The 18,918-nt window shown below is 35.4% G+C and overlaps 1 protein-coding gene across 1 annotated transcript in view; it reads left to right on the forward strand.

Annotated features, from left to right (window-relative positions):
* The window catches only part of PARPBP (PARP1 binding protein), a 45,943-nt gene that overhangs the window by 21,683 nt on the left and 5,342 nt on the right, over nt 1–18,918 (forward strand). Inside the window, exons 7-9 of the mRNA XM_063395699.1 lie at nt 7,544–7,727; nt 11,849–12,027; nt 13,273–13,354. Coding sequence (XP_063251769.1) covers nt 7,544–7,727; nt 11,849–12,027; nt 13,273–13,354 — 445 coding nt within the window. The remainder of the gene's footprint in view (nt 1–7,543; nt 7,728–11,848; nt 12,028–13,272; nt 13,355–18,918) is intronic.

The following is an 18,918-nucleotide window of genomic DNA, read 5'->3' on the forward strand; positions in this document are numbered from 1 at the left end:
TTTCCTATTGTTATAAATGAAAAACTGCAGGTCTAATCCATCATTCTGGAAACCCTTTTCTTTTAGGCCAGAAGAACTCCTGAAATGACTTTTTCGAAGTTTGTTAACAAAGTGTGACTTAAAGCTGAGGGACAGGTCATGTGTCGTATTGGTTACTGTGCTACTGTGGGGGGATGTGTGGGGTGTGTGTGCCTATACACACACTTTAAAACCCCCCCTAATTTTGTGGAGTAGTAAAGCTGGGAGGTTGGCAGCATGTCTTCCCCTCAGCTGGGCGCTGCCCTCGGCTCAGGCAGCGGCCGCTGGGTGTCACCATCGCCCAGCTCACACCGGAGCCGGGGCCCCATGGCAGCGAGCGCGGCGCTCGGGGCGGCTCTGCATCGCAGGCCCCTGCAGGCTCCACAGCCCGCCGCCTTCAGCATGTGGAGTAGCGCTCTCTGCTTCCCCTCGACAGGGAAAATGCTGTTTCTTATGTGCTTCCTTTGGGAGGCCGTGATTGCATCTCGAGGCGCGGTAGTATTGGGGGAGAGAAAGCACTTTGGATTCTACCTAGGCTTGTGCTGGATGTTTGAGTTAATTGGACAGTGTTCACACAGCCCTGGAGGTTTGTGGTCTAAAGTTGCTGGAAAGTTGTGCAAGCATATGCAAAACATTGTATATAGGATTGCTTAAATTTAGGATTATAGAATAATTGAGGTTGGAAGGAACATCAGAAAGTTTTTGGTCCAATATCCCACTCAAGGCAGGGTCAATTATGGAGTCAGCTCAGGTTAATCAGGGCTTTATCCAGACAAGCTTTGTACAGTCTCCATCCTTGGAGATTTTTAATCTTCCTCTTGGCAGCCTATTCCACTGCTGTTGTCCTCACGGTGAAAAGTTGTGGGGTTTTTTCCTTCTATTGAGTTGGGACCTCTCATTTCAGTTTATCCCTATTTGTCTTTTTTCATTGTTTGTCAATGTGAGGAATCTGGCTCCATCTTCTTGGTTGCCACCCTGTAGGTATTGGAAAGCTGTTAGTAAATCCCCCTGAAGCTTTCTCTTCTGCAGCCTGAACAAGCTGTTCCCGTAGTTGCTTTTCACAGGGCATGTCTTCCTGACCAGCTTGGCAGCCCTCTGCTGAACTTGCTCCAGTTTATCAGTGTCTTTCCTGGACTGGGGGCCCAAAACTGGACACAGTATTCTAAATTTGGTCCAACAAGTGCTGATTAGAGAGGGATAATCACATTCCTCAGACTACTGGCTACGCTACTGTTGATGCAGCCAAGGATACTGTAGGCCTTCTTTGCTGCCAAGGCATGCTCCTGGCTGGCGGCTCACTTGCTGAACATGCACCAAAGATTTTTACACAGAGCTGCTCCGTGGCCTGTATCATTGCAAGGGGTTATTCCTTTCCAAGACTTTGCATGTCTTGTTGAATTTCATATGGTTCCTGTCAGCCCCTTCCTCTTGTCTGCTTAGGTATCTTTGCAGTTCTGCCCTCAAGTGTGTTGACTGTTCCATCCAATCTGGTGTCATGTGCAAACCTGATGAGCATGTAATTTTAGAGAGTCACTGCCAAAGTTAATAGAAAAAAAACCAAACAAACAGGTCTCAGGATAGACCCCTATGTTACTCCATTGTTACAGTGTTTGCTACCTTCTGAGCATGGTGGTCCAACGAGTTAACACCTGTCATTACCATCCTTCCAGACTGTAACATCAATATTCCTGTGTTGAGAGTATTCTGACAGTGTTGATAAGCCTTGCTACAATCAAGGGAAATGGCACCCACTGTTCTCCCCTGGTCTGTAAATCTGTAAATTGAATAATTTTATTATAGGTGAAGCATTATTTTCTTAAGGAACAAAGTGAGGCTGATGAACTTGTGGTCCCCCAAAATGTCCTTTTGGGTTTTTTTAGTGGTTTGTTTGGTGGTTTTTGATTTTTTTTTTTCTGCAATGATTTGCTTTTCTCCATTTGTCAGGGACCTCACCTGGTCACCATGACTGTTCAAAGATGATACAGAGCTGTCTTATGAGGGCATGTTCCAGTTCTATTAAGGCTCCTGGGTGCAATCCATTTGGTTCAATGTTCTTGAACGTGCTCAGTACTGTCAAGGGAAGCCTGATTTGATCTTTATTCACTGCTGGCAGTTCTTTACTGAAAGATTTCTCTAATCAGAGTGTTGGTGAAGATTAATGCAAAGAAGGCACAGAGTACTTCTGTTTTATGTGTCCATACTGTTGCAAAATCTGCCTTTCAGCAAAGGTCTCTCATTTTCTTTGTTCAGCAGGTTAAGCTTCTTTAACATTCCTTGTAATTCTGAACTCCAGCTAAGTTTTGGTTTTCCTGATAACATCCCTAAATGCCCGGGTGATGTTTCTAGATGGTTTGTAATGTGTCCCTTCTTCACCATTCTGTGTGAAGTCCTTTTGCATTCAAACTCTGTCATCAGTTCACTGTTTAGCCAAGCTGGTCTGCTGATATTTCTGCATATTTTCCTAAGTATTGTGACAGAATGGTCCTGTGCTCATAATATTATTATAGTATAATGTAATTTATGTTATTATAATTAATAACAGCTTGCCTGAGCGCCTTTGCCTTTTAGAACTTTCTCATAGGGAATTTAATGGCTGCTTATCAAGACTCATTCTGGGAAGAACACTTGCTTCCTTTTATAGTAACTTTGTCACCAGACTCGGGTAGCAAAGCTTGGGATTGAGAATATGAAGAGTCACTCTAGTTTCTTCCACCAAGCTGAAAGAGAAATTTTAGCCAATACAGGAACAGCAGCAGCCGCAAGATGGAAAAATACTTTGCATCTGTTGATATCTGTTACAAAATTAGATTAATAATCATACATTCATTGCTGGAGGTGCAATTATTGAGTATTATGAGTGCTTTGATATAATTTTTTCTTTTACAGATCTATTTAAAACTTATGTATGTTCACTGATACGATTTTATTGTTGAAATTTTAAAATCTAAATGTACATGAACTGCTAATTTTTTTAAATTGTGCCTATAACATAAGAAATACACTTTTAGATTTGCTTTAAAAGCATGATTACCACTGTGTTAGAAGCATTTGTATTGTATTGCTTCCTAGACAGATTTTGTCCTGCTCTTCTACCCACGTGGATTGAGCTCTAGTTGACATCTTGATTTGTGTTTGCAAGTGGAATTACTGCTGCTTTCTTCCTATAGCTCTAAATTTAGAAAAATGGATAACCGATCAGTTGCTGATCAGTAGTCAAGTTCTTTCATCTTAGAAATCCATAGCAAGGACAAAAGGCTGTGATATCCTCCCACCCTGTGATCACTGGGTGTTTGTGATTTAAGACACTTGTTCCCACTACATAGGTCAACTAGCAATATATTTGTCATCTGTTTTTTAACTCTGTTGAAATTGAAATGAATGAATAAAAATGTTGACCTTAGTATAATAGAATTTTGATATATTCTTTTCTGTTCTTGGACTAGACTTCAGGACTCTCCTCTGCTTTTTATCAGGTTTTGAATATTGTCCATATCCTCAACATTTTTTCCCTTTGTTATGCTATTTTAGTCTTTTCTAAAAAAGATGTATTTTCTGAAGATAAATAGAAGTCCTCCTGCATCATGTTACCTTTTCACACTAAGGCCTGAGTTCTGGAGAAAGAGCTCTTGCCAATATCATTTAGATTTTTGGTAAGCAGAGGAGCTTGTTTATATGAACATCTCAGTAGGAACAAAATAGATAAGGTATGCTATTACTTTCTTATAAATTAGTTACTTTTACACAAGAAAAGATGGTTTGATAAGGAAAATGAGATAGAAAAGGGTAAGGTTGGGACTCAGATGATGTAAGGCAAAAAGAGTTCAAGTGGGTACAAGATCTGTGAATATTTTTAGTAGAAGAAACCAGTGACAGAAGATCAGATTTGTCCGGTGCCTGGGTTAACAGGTGGAGTTTTACATTGCACTATTTTTTCTAAACTCTCTTTAGAAGCACTGGTACAAATAATCCATTTTTAACATGCTCCATTTTATCTATATGTAGACATTTGTTGTTCTTTAGCTATGAGACAGGTGAGCTGTTACCTGCTTGAACTGTCTACTGTTTTAGTGTTGGCTAAAGCTGAAGAAGGTAAGCCACTCCTTCTGACAGTTGGCCTAAAATATTTGTGATTTTTCATGCTGATGGCCACATTTGTACTTGACTGGTTCCATTCATTGGAAGATTGCCACTGTACTACTGACTTCAGGCATCTGTGTTTAGACATTCTGTTGGACAGTGGAAGGTGGTTGTTCTTCAAGTGTTGGGGGTTTTCTTCCGTTTATAATTACACTGATGAATTTCCTTTGGTTATTTCTATCATAGAAAAAGATAGAATTTGGTTTTCTAGTTGTTTTCTTTCAGTTCATAACTTTTGAACAAAGAAATGTTGCACGTCACTCTGAACAGAATCTTATTACTAGCTTTTAAAAAAATGCTATTTCACTACCTGTGCCATAGTGGCAACTGATGACTGTATTTGCTGACTGGATTTGGTAAGAGTCCTCCTTCAATACAGTTTAAAAGACTATGGATGTGATACTGAAGCACTTTATCCTAGAGTACCTCATACCAGTAGCCTGTGATTTGAATGGAGCATCACAGAAAGCTTTTTAGCAGAAGCACTGACTAGAAGGGATAAGGTCTTTCCAATTGCCTTAGACAGAAGACTGTCTGTCTTTAGACAAATGGCATTGCTCTGTTTAATTTATCAAGTTCATTCTTGAATTCAACTAGGTTTTTTCCTCCTCTTTGAAAATTAAAAAGAACAAAAATTCTTAACTTTTGCTGCTATAAAAATTATCATAAGAAATGCCTATGTAATTCCATATTTCAAACAAACCTTTTTGGTCTTTCTGGCTGTTAGGAGCTGCAAAGTGGATAACAGTTTCCAACTTTGTTTTATTTCTATAAATTTGTTTTTAGTGCAATATCAGATATTTTAAAGTTCATTCAAGTTCAACTGATCTTCTGAGTAATACAAGCTTATAGAAAAATATCAGAGCAATCTATAATAGGGTGTCATCTTTGTAAAATCAACAAACAAACAAAACCCCCAAACACCCCAGGTGCTTTTCTACCACATTTTCCTTTTATCATCATGCTTTTAGTTAAGCTTTTTGAACCTCACTAGAAATGGATCTAATAACTAGATTCAACATTGTATATATATGAATATATGTGTGAATGACACAACACAACTTATTTTATGGTGTAAAATGGTGTAAGCTGTGGCAGGGCATTTCAGTACTAATCCACACACATTGAATCAGCATTTCATGTCTTGGCCTGTTGACATAAATTCTAGTTGAAGTATAAATAAACTTTCCTTGCTCCAGTTAGTACTCTGTATGTCTGATAGGAGACTGGAACTTTTTCCTGGAAAAGGAGAAGGAATAAGGAGAGAAGAAGAAATTAAATGAACTTCATTTCTACTAGCAAGTATCTTTAGCTGTCATTGGGCAATAGAGGCAAAATATGAACATAAAAATTTTTTTATGAAAGGTTTGTTGTTTTTTCCCATTGAAAATCTATGAATCTATAATTGAGTTACATGCAGAGCAAAGCATTTAAATTAAGGGCATGCTTATGTTAATTTACTATGCTAGTGCCCAGTACTAGTTGTATACTAATATTTTTTTCTTCCAACACATATGGGTATATATGTTAAATGTGTGGAAATGATAAATTTTTTATTTACAAATAAGTTTAACACATCTGTAGACAGAAATAACTGAACGTGGTTTTTGCACGGAATTTCAGTCAATCCCTTCACCTGCTGGTTTATCTTGAAGTTCTAGGGTCAGTTTTCATTTAATAAAATACTTTTCTCATTTGAGGATATGATTTTGGAAAATGTAAATTTAGAATTGAGCAAAACAGATCAGCCTGGCAAGAATCATCAGGAGACTTGGCTACAGTTCCTATATGCGTCTCTGAAACAGAACTCTTTTTCAGCAGTGTTCTCCCCTTACCTCTTGACAACTAGCAGTGGATTTTTTTTTCCTCCCTTTGAACTTTTAATCCTTTTGTGGTTAGATTTAATGGTGGGATTTAGAGAAGTGGTACAATAGATTTTTTTAAATTTTTTTTTTAAACTATCTTTTCCAAGATCTGGATGGGTCTTGACCTGTCTAAAGAGACTTGAGATGGTGATTTTTCTTTTGGCCAAGTGCGTTCACTGTGCTGAAATTTCTTCAAAGCAAAAGTTTTTCTGCTTATTGAAGCCTGAAAATCTAATGCGAATTGTATCATCTTTAGTCTGTAAAAGTTGAAGTTGAGAATTGTGTGGAAATATTTATTTTCTTTTCCTGTTAAAAAACAAAACAACAACCCCCCTCCAAAGTTTTGTGTTAATGTCAGGTTTTTCAAGTTGTTTACAGCCAGAATAAGCCAAAACAGTAACGTCCCTGGCCCAGTTCCCTCCATGTATTTTAAGTGGAAACAATATAAACATTCTGACTCATTCCTATTCTTACTTAGTTTTGCCCAATTATTTTATATTTTATATGATTGTAGACATGCACAGTTTCATTTGATGAAGGTTTTCCTAAATGGAATTCTAAAATTTATCTTCAGAATTTGCTGTGTACAAAATACATCTTTATTTGCATTTGCAAGATATCCTTTTAGGGCAAGCACTCAGGAGCATGAAGGAAAGGAGTAAAGCAGGAAGTTGAAAACTGAGTCATTGTGTCACTCTTGGCTATGTGACCTGGAGAAATGAAGCCATTGCTTTGAGGTTTTGACAGAACTGTCATTTGCAGCATCATAAATGTATCTAAAAATTCTATTGTAGGAGCCAATAGCAGCTCAGGATGCTGCATTTCTGCTTTGATGTAAAGATTTTGGGAAGAGAAGCATTATTATTATATAGAAGGGCTGAGTGTTCTTGTAATGCTTTATTTTCTTTGTCCAAGCTCAAACAAAGGTAAAACATACTTACTGTTTGTTTAGGTACTGGAAAAAGTTAAGCTTTTAACTCAAGGAGCTTATTCTCTCTTTCAAAAAACCTTAATTAAGTAGTCAGACACATTTGCTGAAGAAAGAGATTAGTGGAGTGTGCCTTTATAGTTAATAGTGATGTCCATGTGGTCTAATTGCTATCTATTTAAATAAAACTGAAAGAAGATTGCTATTTTGAAGTACCTTCACAAAGCACAAAAGACTCAAATCTAATAGGATATTAATCAGGAATGCATTTTTGAGTGAAAAATTTTGTGCGTACTTAACAGTTTATGAGCAAAACCATAAATGTAGGTTTAAAGAAAGTACTTTTGTTTGAACTTCTATGGAGCAGTTAGTTTTATATTGCAGCTCAGAGTATTACTAAGTGCTGAATTCATTACCTTTCCTTATAATATTTTTTTTTTTAGCAAACTATTGTGTTGGACAATACTGCTGTTTGATTTAAAAGATCAAAGCTGTTCTTTCTGATGAACAGTGAAGGCTGGCTATGCTCAGCATTAATAGGTATACTAAAGTGTTGCCAAGATTAATGTGGAGATGACCCTGTGCCTATTTTCAGAATTGCAGGGGGGCGAATTCTGTCAACAGTGAAGATGCATTTGATAAAAGGCCGAAGCCATGGGGATCCTTTCTGTCAGGCAGTAGAGGAAGTTGTAGAAGATTTGGATTTGAAGATTAAAAATATTATCGATTCACAACAGGAAACCTTGACTGCGAGCACTACTGGAGTCAGTCCAGCACGGGTAATGGGACTTCTTTTGTTCTTTTTACTATTTAGCTGTATAAGAAAGCAAATATCTTTTGCCTCTTTTGTTTAAGAATATAATCTTGTTCCTAACTATATAAAAGGAGTAATTTCCTCTACACTATAATTTTTAAACTGGTTGAAAGACTTACATTTGAGGATTACACTGTGGATATCAAACAGCTGATTTACATAAACTAAATTTCTTACCTCAAAATTGCAAATAAAATACTCTTCAAAGCTTAATTTGATTGTGCAAATGTAGATACTTACAAGTGTCAGGTTTGCTATTAATTTCAAAGCAGTAAATCTATAACAAATTTCCAAATGAAAGAACCTCATGAAGGTAGAATTAAGATTTGAGAACATGTATCAGTAATTTTTTATTAAAATATACAGGTTTTAATTAGTATAGCATCAAGTATTTCAAATAGTAAGGCATTCAAAGTAAGGTTAAATGTGAAAGAAATCTAAAACATGGTAAAATGTGGGTGGGAAGGGAATTAAAACCCCAAACAATCATGTGTAAGCTTTTCTCTTTTGGTGTTTCAAGACACTAATGAAACTATTAATGTCTGTTTTCATGGAAAGAAATCAGGATATTTAAAATTCTGTAAGTCCAGTGTTGAAGGCATAATACAGGATTTCTATTTGTGATTCATGTACTATGAATCTAGTCAGGTTTAAATTATAATCTTTTTGTGATTAAAAAATCAACCAACTTTAATTATTTTATTTTACACTGTTAATGTATAAGATATCTGATGTCATTTGTTTTTCTAGCAAATTTAAAAGTAATTATAGACACCTTGAATGTGTTAAGGATTGTTAGGATTCTTTGTTTTGTGAAATCATTGGATTTATGCCGTGGTAGCAAAAGATTTTTAACAAATTTTACTCAAACCTTGCATATACTTTTTCTTTTTTAGGACACTAAAACTAGCCAGACCCTATTGGCTAGTTAAGCTGGTTTAAAGGTGTTTTTCCATTGAGTATGTTGGGTATATATTTCATCCTCATTTTCCTGTTTTGTATGAATATTTGTTCAGTGTATTTCCTTGTTTCCTTTTCATATCCTTCTATTTGTTTCTCTTTCTCATGTGAGAAAATTATAACTATCATCAGTTCTGTCTTTATTTAGCTACTAGTGTTACCAATAAAATTTAAAAGTTTATGTAGATCATTATAAGCCAGATAAAAGCTTTTTATTAAAACTTCATTCTTCAGAGAAATCCACCATTGCTTTTCCAAAATGATATTTGTTTGTTACTGTTCTCCAGAAGTTCACAGTCTAATGACTCTGTAGAAATGTTTACCAGTGTCTTCCTTGTGGCAGAAGATAGCAAAGGTGGTTGTATCCTGATGATGTGGGGAGGACCTGCAGTGGAGAAGTTCATGAAAGACAGTATCCCACATAGAGGAGGAGAGGAGGAGCGTAAGGAAGAAGCAGCAGAAGGGATGAAGTGCTAGGAACTGGCTGCAGTCCTCATTCCCCATACCCCTGTGCCATTTGAGGGAAGGGGGTAGAAAAGTTGAGAGCGAAGTTGACTCTGGGAAGAAGAAAGGGGTCCCATTATGATTAAATGTCAATAAATTAGATTAATTCCAGAAAGTCAAACCTATTTAGCCTATGATTTGTACGTGAACCACCTGTCCTTAGCTTACTCTCATGAGCTTTTTTCAAGATTTTTTCACTTCCTTTTCTGTTTAGGAGGAGGAAGGATAGAGCAGCTTGACAGCTAACCAAGGTCAACCAGCACAGTCCTTTGAGGGGCCTGAGGCGTTAGAGATAAGGACAGTAGTTGAGAGATGTAATGGGCAAGATGTGGACTGAACATTCGTAGAGAACAGACTAAGTATGGGGAAACTACTTGTTTTTGTAATTGTGGAGGGATGAGGGGTAGAATATGTGTAAATTTTTTGCCTTTGTCAGTGTTGTGTTTGTTATTTTGGTGTGGGGAATTCTTTTTGTTGATGTAGGTGAACTCAGTGAAGATTGTGATGAATGTATATTTTAACAATTATCCTTAAGTACATAATTCAGAGAGCTGAGGAGTGGAAAAGGGAGCTTAGACAAATGTTAAGGTAGTGATATCTAATGGCATATTTTAGTGGAACTTAAGTGTGGAGGAACATTTTACTAAGCATTTGGAGGGATAGGTTGCCTTTTGTAATGAAAAAAGAAAGCAGGATTGGAAAAATCCAATAAGTTTACCAAATTAATTCAAGCTCTATTAGAAATTAGAGCATCTGTATTGTTCTATTAAGATCCCAGGACAGCGCAGATTAATGCTTTGTTCTGATTCTTACAGAGAGCTTGGAGGTTTTGTTTTGATTTTACTTAATAAGGAAACCTCCTGATGCTGTAATTTTTCAGAACAAATTATCTATATTCAGTTTAAGTTCTGGTGTGATAGGATGTAAGTGTTTTTTTTCTATGCAAGAGATTGAACAATTCCTTTGAGTGCAAATTTAAAATATGATCTTAAGTATAGAGGTGAAAATTATACCTCTGCTAGCTCCTGGTAAGGCTGCTTCCTCATAAAATGTACCTGAAAAGTGTAGCTTCTTTGGAAAAATATTTGCTTTTCTCCTGGCAGTGGCAGTTTTCTTCCATCATTGTGGTTTTCCTGAAAATACCTGGTTTAAAAGAATCTAGAGGTCCAGGAAGAGTTATTACTTTATGCAGCAGGAACCACTATTTTGTGTTGAAACCTCCACAAGTGACTAAGGAATTATGATTTATTTCTTCCTAAGAAAGTTACTACTGTAAATGGAATCTGGATGTTTCTGGATAGAACTAACCAGGACAGTCTGAAGTTGCAAATGATCACTACCCTTGAAAAACTGGGCAGCTATTTTATTAAAAATAATAATTTGATTAATCATTAAGCTTATTTATAAACAATATTATTTTTCCGAGTTCTTTTTGTGGTCTTACCTAGAATTCTTACTTTGCGTTGGACTTCTGTCCATGGTTAGTACACAGAGAGTCTCTGGTGTTGTAGTACTAAGATTCCTGAAAGTTATTTCTAAAGATTTTTTCCCTTCGTGTATTATTAGTCAAGGTGATGCTAAATTTGTACTTTTTTCATTAAGACAAAATCACAATGACACACGAGACATTTAATAAAAATCTATGTTATGGTGGTATAATGACTGAAGAGGTTCAGAATACAATTTGAGGAAACTAAATGGTACTGAAATAGGCCAATTCTGTAAAGCCAAGTAATAACCATTTCTGTAATTGCTATTTCTAGCTATTGATTATAACTTATAGTAACTGACTGACATATGTTGCTATGGTTTCTTGAAAGCTACACACAATAATTGATGTAATCAAATAGAGAGAAGAATAGAATTTTATCTTTTCAAGACTTAACTGATTAGATGAATGAATGCAGTTCATCTCTTGTCTTGCCCTTCAGAATAAAGTCAGAGTATTCAGTGTTTCTGTGTATTAGTAAATAAGAGAGCCTATAGTTTCTAAAAAAACTACCACTGTGTATTAAGTCCTGAATTTCTCTGTGGAACTCCTGGTACCTTTAAAGAAAAATATAGCAAACTTTCAAATTTTTAAGTCCCACAGTGGCTATGGATTTCTCCATCTGTACTCTGACTGTTGCATTGAGCACTTCCAGATGTGGATTGGTTTTTTTCTTTAAGGAATTCTTTATTCTTGTGGAAAATCGTGAGGAATTCACCCAAACAACAGGAAATTGTGCCAAGTACCTCTGTTGTCAAATCTTGATGGAAATCTCACTTTTGACTAACTGCTTTAGCCGATTGTTAGTCAGAGTTGTTGGACTTCACCAGAACATGTTTGTGTACCAGAAAATAGAATGTTCATTTCTGCTGCACAGTTTCAGCATAGATTTGTATATTTTTCTGTGTGACTTGCTCATCAGTGTATACATGTAGCTGTCAGAGGTCTAAACTCCACTAACTGCTTGGGATGAGAAATACTTACCCATAGAAAAATTCCCCATAAATGCTTACTGCAAAAGGGAAGGAAGGGGTTCTCACACCTTGTGCTGATGTGGGTTGATTTTGGAGGTGAGCTATTGGTCTGGCTTGTTGAACCTTGCTATTTTATGTTCCTTTTTTATTTATTTTCAGCCAAAATTGCATTCCATAAATCATGGCACTGCATATTGTGGCAGAGATACCGTAAAGGTCTTGCTAGTTCTTCTGGACGAAGAAGCTGTCAATCCTCCTACCCAGAACAAAGCAGATCTGTTATGTGACAATGAAAATTTAAATTTGTGTGGTATCACCTCTGTTTTGACACTCTTCAGGTCAGTATGAGGAAGTTGCTTTTGTAGTGCTACTTTGGGCTTTTTTTTAAGGATCTGGGAGTCTAACAAAGCATTGATGTTACTTACAGCAATGACATCAAATAACCAACATGCAGACTGCTGTGAAATTAGGTGTAAAGGTCTAAAGCAATTTTAGAGCAGTTTGGAGTTTTCCAAAGTTTTTGTAAGTCTTCATTTGCATTTTCTATATTTTCAAGGTATTTTTGTAACATGGACCTTTGAGGTAGTACGTTTCTGGGCTGCACAAACTCTATAAAGGGAACTTGAAAATTCATTTCTGTGGGCACCAACAAGGAAACTCACCTATCCATGCACTAAAGAAGCAGTGATGATTTATTTGGTCACTGGTCCTGAGGAGTCATCAGCTGTTGAAAAAATAGGATGCTGAAATTTTGACGTTATTGGTTACAAAGAGGATTCATGAATCAGAACAATAGTGTAGGCAGTAACATGATGAAGCTATTTTGAAGCTACGTATTTTGGCAATTAAAACAGGAGAACCATCACAAGGCTGGCAGAAATTTCGCACCACAGACAGGTAGAAATAAATAAAATAAAGAACAAGCTAAATAACCAAATTTTATTTATGAAAAAATTGGATAAAGTGAGCTAAATAAATCAATAATGATTTTTTGTTGAAAAACCTGTTTTCATACACCCATTGATCTGCCATAACCTTAAACGGAGAAGTAATTACTTACAAATGAAATTAGTTCTTATTTCAAGTTCTTATTTCAATTTCAAAAAATTCTCCTTTATATGCATCGTTAATTTTTTTCATTATAAGCATCAATTTTTTTCATTGATGTATGTAACTAGTTACATAATGACATGTGAGTGGAAACATTTTGTGTGCATATTTCCATTGAGAAGTCTGCAAATATGTGGAAAATTATATTGAATATCAACCAGATGCTCTTCAGGGAGGTGTAAGTAGAATTGTGGCGCAGATCATCACCAGCATTACAAATAATAATAATAATACTGTGTCTGCAGAGCTGCAGTTTTGGAAACTGCAAAATGAACCAGAAATTGGAACTGTAGCTTTGGTTTCTTTATGCTCTCTTCAATCGTCACAGTACATGAGTTCCTTAGGAAGGTAGAAAATAAGGTAAACTTGGAGAGTAAAGGTATTTGCCTTTCTGTGTCTGAGGAACTCGGTATGGCAACAATATTTATTAATTGCTTTTACATTTTCTATATACTTATCTCTTTTTAATATAGTTCTCCAGCACAATCCAATGGATCTTCTCCAAAACCTCTTAGACAACGTATTCTGAAACCTGTGGATGAAAAAGTAATTAAGGTACTCTGTAGGAATTGGTATGCAACTATAGAGGCTGTAATAACAGTGATAAAATAAAAGTAACAGTGTTACTTTTCAGCCAGGTATTTAAGATTTTCATCCTGTAACTAAAGAAATATTATTGTGATTAACCTGTGGTAATTGGCCCAACTAGAGCAGTATTGTAATATGAATAGAAATATCAAAAACTCTAGAAGAGAGAGACTTTAAACTTAAAAGTACTTCCTAATGAAGGTTTCTTAGTGAAGGTGTACTGAATTAATTTATCTGTGTATTCAGGACCATAGAAAAAAACCAAGCTATCTGAAAACAGAGATTAAACTGAATACAGACACCTGATTTTAGTTCTGATAAAATAGACATTGAAAAGGTGTAAGAATCAGTTTAATTACTTTTTTTATTTTGATGCTTTTTATTTGTACCAGTCTGAGGACATTTTTGTAACATTCCTTTGTGAACAATAAAATAAAGATGCTAATGTTTGCTTTTTGTAGATGAAATGGAACTTCACAAGAGCACGTTGGTTTTGTGGGGGGCTCTATTCAAAAGAACAGTGTTTCTGAAAATTGCTGGTTTTTGGTGTACTGCATTTTATGTAGAGTTTTTCCTTAAAATTGACAAACTTGAATGTTGGGACTATGTATGGATGCAGAGTTTGTGTTCTGCAATATTTCAATGGAAAGCTAAATAAAAGTAGTGGCATAAAAATTTTTTACAGGCTTAGTCCTGACTTTATGTAAAACACAAATCTAATTACTATGTAGGAAAGAGGTGTTCTAAGCCATCAGAACTGGTTCTAGAACAGCACAATGGAAAATACCTTTCACTGGACATTAGATAAACTTGAACATATGTCTAAGAACTAGAAAGATATCAAAATGAAAAGCATTGTCAGTATTTCCAGCATGCATTTCAAATATACTACAACTTCATTTTGAGTCCTTTTTTGTGGATTGGGTCAATTATGAGCATTTTGGATACATGCACTAATTAGGGTGAAATTTAGTTTAAAACTCATAGGCAAATTATGAAAAACTGATAAAGGATCTTCTTTATTTTATAAACACATTTAAATTGCAGCTTTACTCACAAAATAGCAAAAATGTGTTATGATGTTTCCATAAAATGTTGAAATGCATCATTCTCTTATCTTAATGAACATTTTGTAATTGGATGCACAAGCAGCTGTGTTCAGTATCAAAGTGCAAAAATTATTATCTAAAAGTAATTACCTGTCACACTTGAGACATTTGCTGGTTTGATGTGTTTTTGATGGAAACAAGCAAAAATGAGTCAACTAAAATGGTTGTTGCCAAACAACTAACGACTTTTATAACTAAGACTCAGTTCTCTGCCATTCATATTTGATTTCTGCCCTCTCACATAAAATCCTACTTCTTTCATAAAATGTTGATCTTTCATTTTATTTTTGATTTTTTCTCTCTACCTCTCTAACAATTCCTAGTTTCTTTTGCATGTTTCTACTCCTCCATATTCTTTGTTTCTATGAAGACATTCAAGTCTTTCTCTTTCTCTTCATTTTTCTTTCTGTGCCTTCTTTGTGACTGCATACATCTGCAAACAGAACTTCAGCTATCAACAATTCACAGATCTAGAGTGACCTAAGTGTCCCTTTTGTCAAAACTGGTATCGTCTGTTAATTTTACACAATCCCGTGAATACACAACTCTTGATCTTGCAGTGGTAGGTCTGTCTTTCCTGGTGTATTTATATAATACTGAAGAAGGTATTGTATGTGTGATATTTTCACTCCATGACACTTCTGGAATATTTTTCTCTATCTCTGTCCACTCAAGTTTAATTTATTAGGTGTTCATTTTACTTTATGTGCTGCTGTGTTTTTCTTGGACTTGATAGTTGCAACTTTCTCCTACATTCCTTCATTGAGATTGGTGTTCAAAAAATTGTTATCAAAGTGATTAGACACTAGATGCCATCCTACCGTTTGCATCTCAGTCTGTTCCTTTAAGTTGTGGTTCATATAAACAACTTAGCCTGTCTGAATCCATTGATTATTTGATTTTCTGCTTTTCTCTGTCCTTGCTTACATTCAGGCTGCAATACCAGTCTTTGTTGTTCATTTGTTAATTTTCAGATGAACCCTTTTAGCTTTTACACTGTGTCTTATGGCTGAAGGGATTTCCTATAGTATCTGCAGAACTCATTATACTCCTTTTTCAGTACCTTTAAATCAACCTCTCCCCAAGTCTTAGTTGTGCTTTTTGTTAAGATAATGCCAATTACAGTGACTAATTTCAGTTCCTTTCTCTGTGAATCCATATATTTCTTGTCTAGGATTGTAATATTTCTTGGTAGAAATAAATTTTGTTCTGTCCTTGCTGGACAGCAGAGAGCACAAAGAATTCCTTGTCCATGGCTATAGGTCTCAAGTGCTGTAGTAATATTTACCACCTTCGTATGCTGAGTGTCAGTCTCCGTTATTATGCCATGCAACCATCTTGAAATGTGTACAGGTTCCTTGTAAAAATCACAGTTAAAATTCTGTTATGCATAGTCCACTCATGTTAGCAATTGATTCAGAAGAGATACCAGATATTTGTTTTTTGAATAAGGGAATAGCAATATGATTTTCTTCTCAATATCTGTGATCCTTTAGAGAAGTTTCTTTTGCCATATGTTTGATGATAACTTTAGTTCCAAAAGATTACTCTAAGAGCCTTTCTACCATGGTGCCTCTGATAGTTGTTAGGTGGTTAGTCTATAGTATAAATTAAGGATGTCTCATTGGGACTTGTCCCATAAAAGTTACTTTTTCCATGATATTTGTGAAGGGAAGAAAAACACAGTAGTAGTGATTAGTTTGGTTGTATGCTGAGTCCCTATCTCTAAATGAAGATATTTAGGAAAATTCGGAAAGAAAAAGGAGAAACACCTAAATTAAAATAAAATTTAAAAAATGCAAGAGATAAAAAGTTGTTGTGCCCTTTTTCTTAAGAGGAACTGATTTCTCAGCTTCTGTGGAATTATGTGGAGGAATGCAGATTGATAATATTTAGACCTAGGGCACATCATGAGTATGTGTTTTAGTATCTGAAAATAAGGGCAGTGGATAAAATAAACAGGTAGCTATGAACTGGAATTGGTGTTCAGAAATAAAATAAATCTTGTGGATATTTCCATTGTGCCAAAATAAATTCCTGGCAACAGTGAGTGACAAAAAATATTTTTTGTCTTTCAATCCTCATTAAATACTGGAAGAAACACTGAAAGATCACCTAACTATATTGGCATTTATTCGGAAGCAAACTGTTGCTCCTATTGCTTGATGAGAAAGAGGTCTGGGGAACAAGCATGTTGCATTGTTTCATTTCCTCTAGCAGAAGTAGGTAAGAATAAGAATATGAAACTTGGCTTTCCTTTGGGAAACAATTTAGTTTCAAGTTTATCTGTTGTTTAAGTGAAGTGTTTTCTGGTGAATGGTATTTTGTAAGAAGGAGTCTTTAATTCAGAAAGGTCTATGGAACATGTATTAAGTTATGTCTTTTGTCAGCTGTCCTTACCACTCCTTTCTGCTTTATAGAAATACATAAGAAGCTTAAATGGATAGGAGAGAGTTATTTTATCTGAAAAGGGCTCATCCAGCCTTATGTCTGTTTTTTTTTGCATTGTGTTTCTATTTATGTGAAATGAGTAGATACCCTGTTGTTGAGTAGTTATTTTCTTGATTTTAATGGGTTATTAAAGCCATGCTTAGTGGTGTGCGAGGTGAATGAGCAGGCTGTTACAATAAACTCCTTTGTTTAGGCTGAGGAGCAACTTAGGACAACAAAAATGTTGCATAACAAGATTTTAGTCTTTGTTCTGCACTGCAAAATATTAAGGAGGTTTTCAAGGTGTGGGTAAAATACTGTTCCTGAGTTGATGGGATTGAGTGAAACTGAGAACTTTAGGAGTTACGAAGGGAAGAACCAAAATTATTGGGCTGTAAGCATGCAATATATGAGAGTTTAACAGATCTTTTTTTGTAAAGCTAAGATTGTTTTGGCTTTTTGGTATATTGTTTTAGAAATCCTGCTGCATTGTTAACAGACTTACCCTGAAACAGCTGCAAGGACTTTCAGTAGTTTGGTTTGTTTTTGTCTCCGGTTACATTAAGAAAATCTTTCCTATATGAGGCACTATTTCCCTCCAGTTGGGAACATAGCTGCAGTTCTAGTTTTAAGAAGAATTTTTCGCTTAACAACTCTAACAAATCTTGGCATGCTTGAAGTTCATTGTAATTTTACTGTGTATCAAAATTCTTCCAAGTAAAGAACTCCACAAAGCAAAAATCCTGGTCTGCCTTTCTTATGTGACTTTTTCATGTCTCTATAAAATGACTTAATATCTAGCTTCATGCACTGCTGTTATTTCTCATTGCTTAGTTCTCTAAATGCTGTTACTTGAGAGAATTGGTTTGCCTATTTGTGATTCAAGTACAAATAAACTGTGACTTGGAAAGCTATCAGCAGGAAGTTATCAGGAGTTTTCTTGTATGCTTACTGCAATTGTGAACAGAAGAGTCATAGTAATAGAGAAAATAGTCTTTTTCAGGTAGTAGTCTCATCTATTGTTGCAAAAAATATTTATTTCCTAAGTGGGATCTAATTATGGAGAACTCTAAAGTTGACTAGTAGTTTAGCAGAGGAGATAAGAGAAGGGAATCAAAAGGTTATATGTTCAGCACAAAATCTGAGGAAAGACTTGGTGTCAGTTGATAAACCACATTTGTGTAGAAAACACTACTTTTGTTTCTACAAGAACCATAAATTACTTTGTTTAGTATCCATAGCTGTGAGTTTTGTTTGAAAGCCAATAATGAGGTGATTTGAAGTTTATGTTTCTCAAAACAGTAGCAGGTTATTTTGGAATAGCAAAAGGCTGGTACAATATTATGCTTAAAAATAATAAAAAATATAGTTTCAATACAATAAAATCTTGCTACTCCCTGAGCTATCCCAGGATATTTTTTAAGTAACCTGCCTTGGTTTGGCAAAGGTATAATTTACTGGTTTTTTACTCTTCCCTTTGTACTCCTTTCTCTTTTTCAACTTCCTCTTTCAACTTACCTTGAATATTTTTTTTCTCAAAGGACAAGGGTAAGGATGGAGAAAAATTATTTTCTTTTTATCTCTTTTTCTCTTCCAAATAGTACTCTAGTTGTTTGGCTAGAAAATAAAAACATGTGTTTGTTGTTACTGATGTAGGTTTTCAAATTCTATTATGCCATTCCAGTGTATAAAAACCAAATCTCAACATTCTTAGTGACTAAATATTGGCAGTACTGTCTGTATGCAGATGCTGGAAGGGGATCTGGAACAGATTATAATCTAACTTTTAGAAATAAATAGAGCATGCACCATTAATATTTCACATAAAAGTGAATGTTTTATATGGGCATCTTGAACAACTGAAACATTTCTCTAGATACAGATGTCAAGGTGGGAGAATGTACTTTATCTGCTTTTTAGGACTTCTAATCAACCTACTTGTGCTGAAACAGTTGGAAGTTCTATCCTGCTTTCTCCCAGCTGAAGAGTGCT

This window comes from Prinia subflava, chromosome 4, assembly GCF_021018805.1.
Source record: "Prinia subflava isolate CZ2003 ecotype Zambia chromosome 4, Cam_Psub_1.2, whole genome shotgun sequence".
Taxonomy (NCBI): domain Eukaryota; kingdom Metazoa; phylum Chordata; class Aves; order Passeriformes; family Cisticolidae; genus Prinia; species Prinia subflava.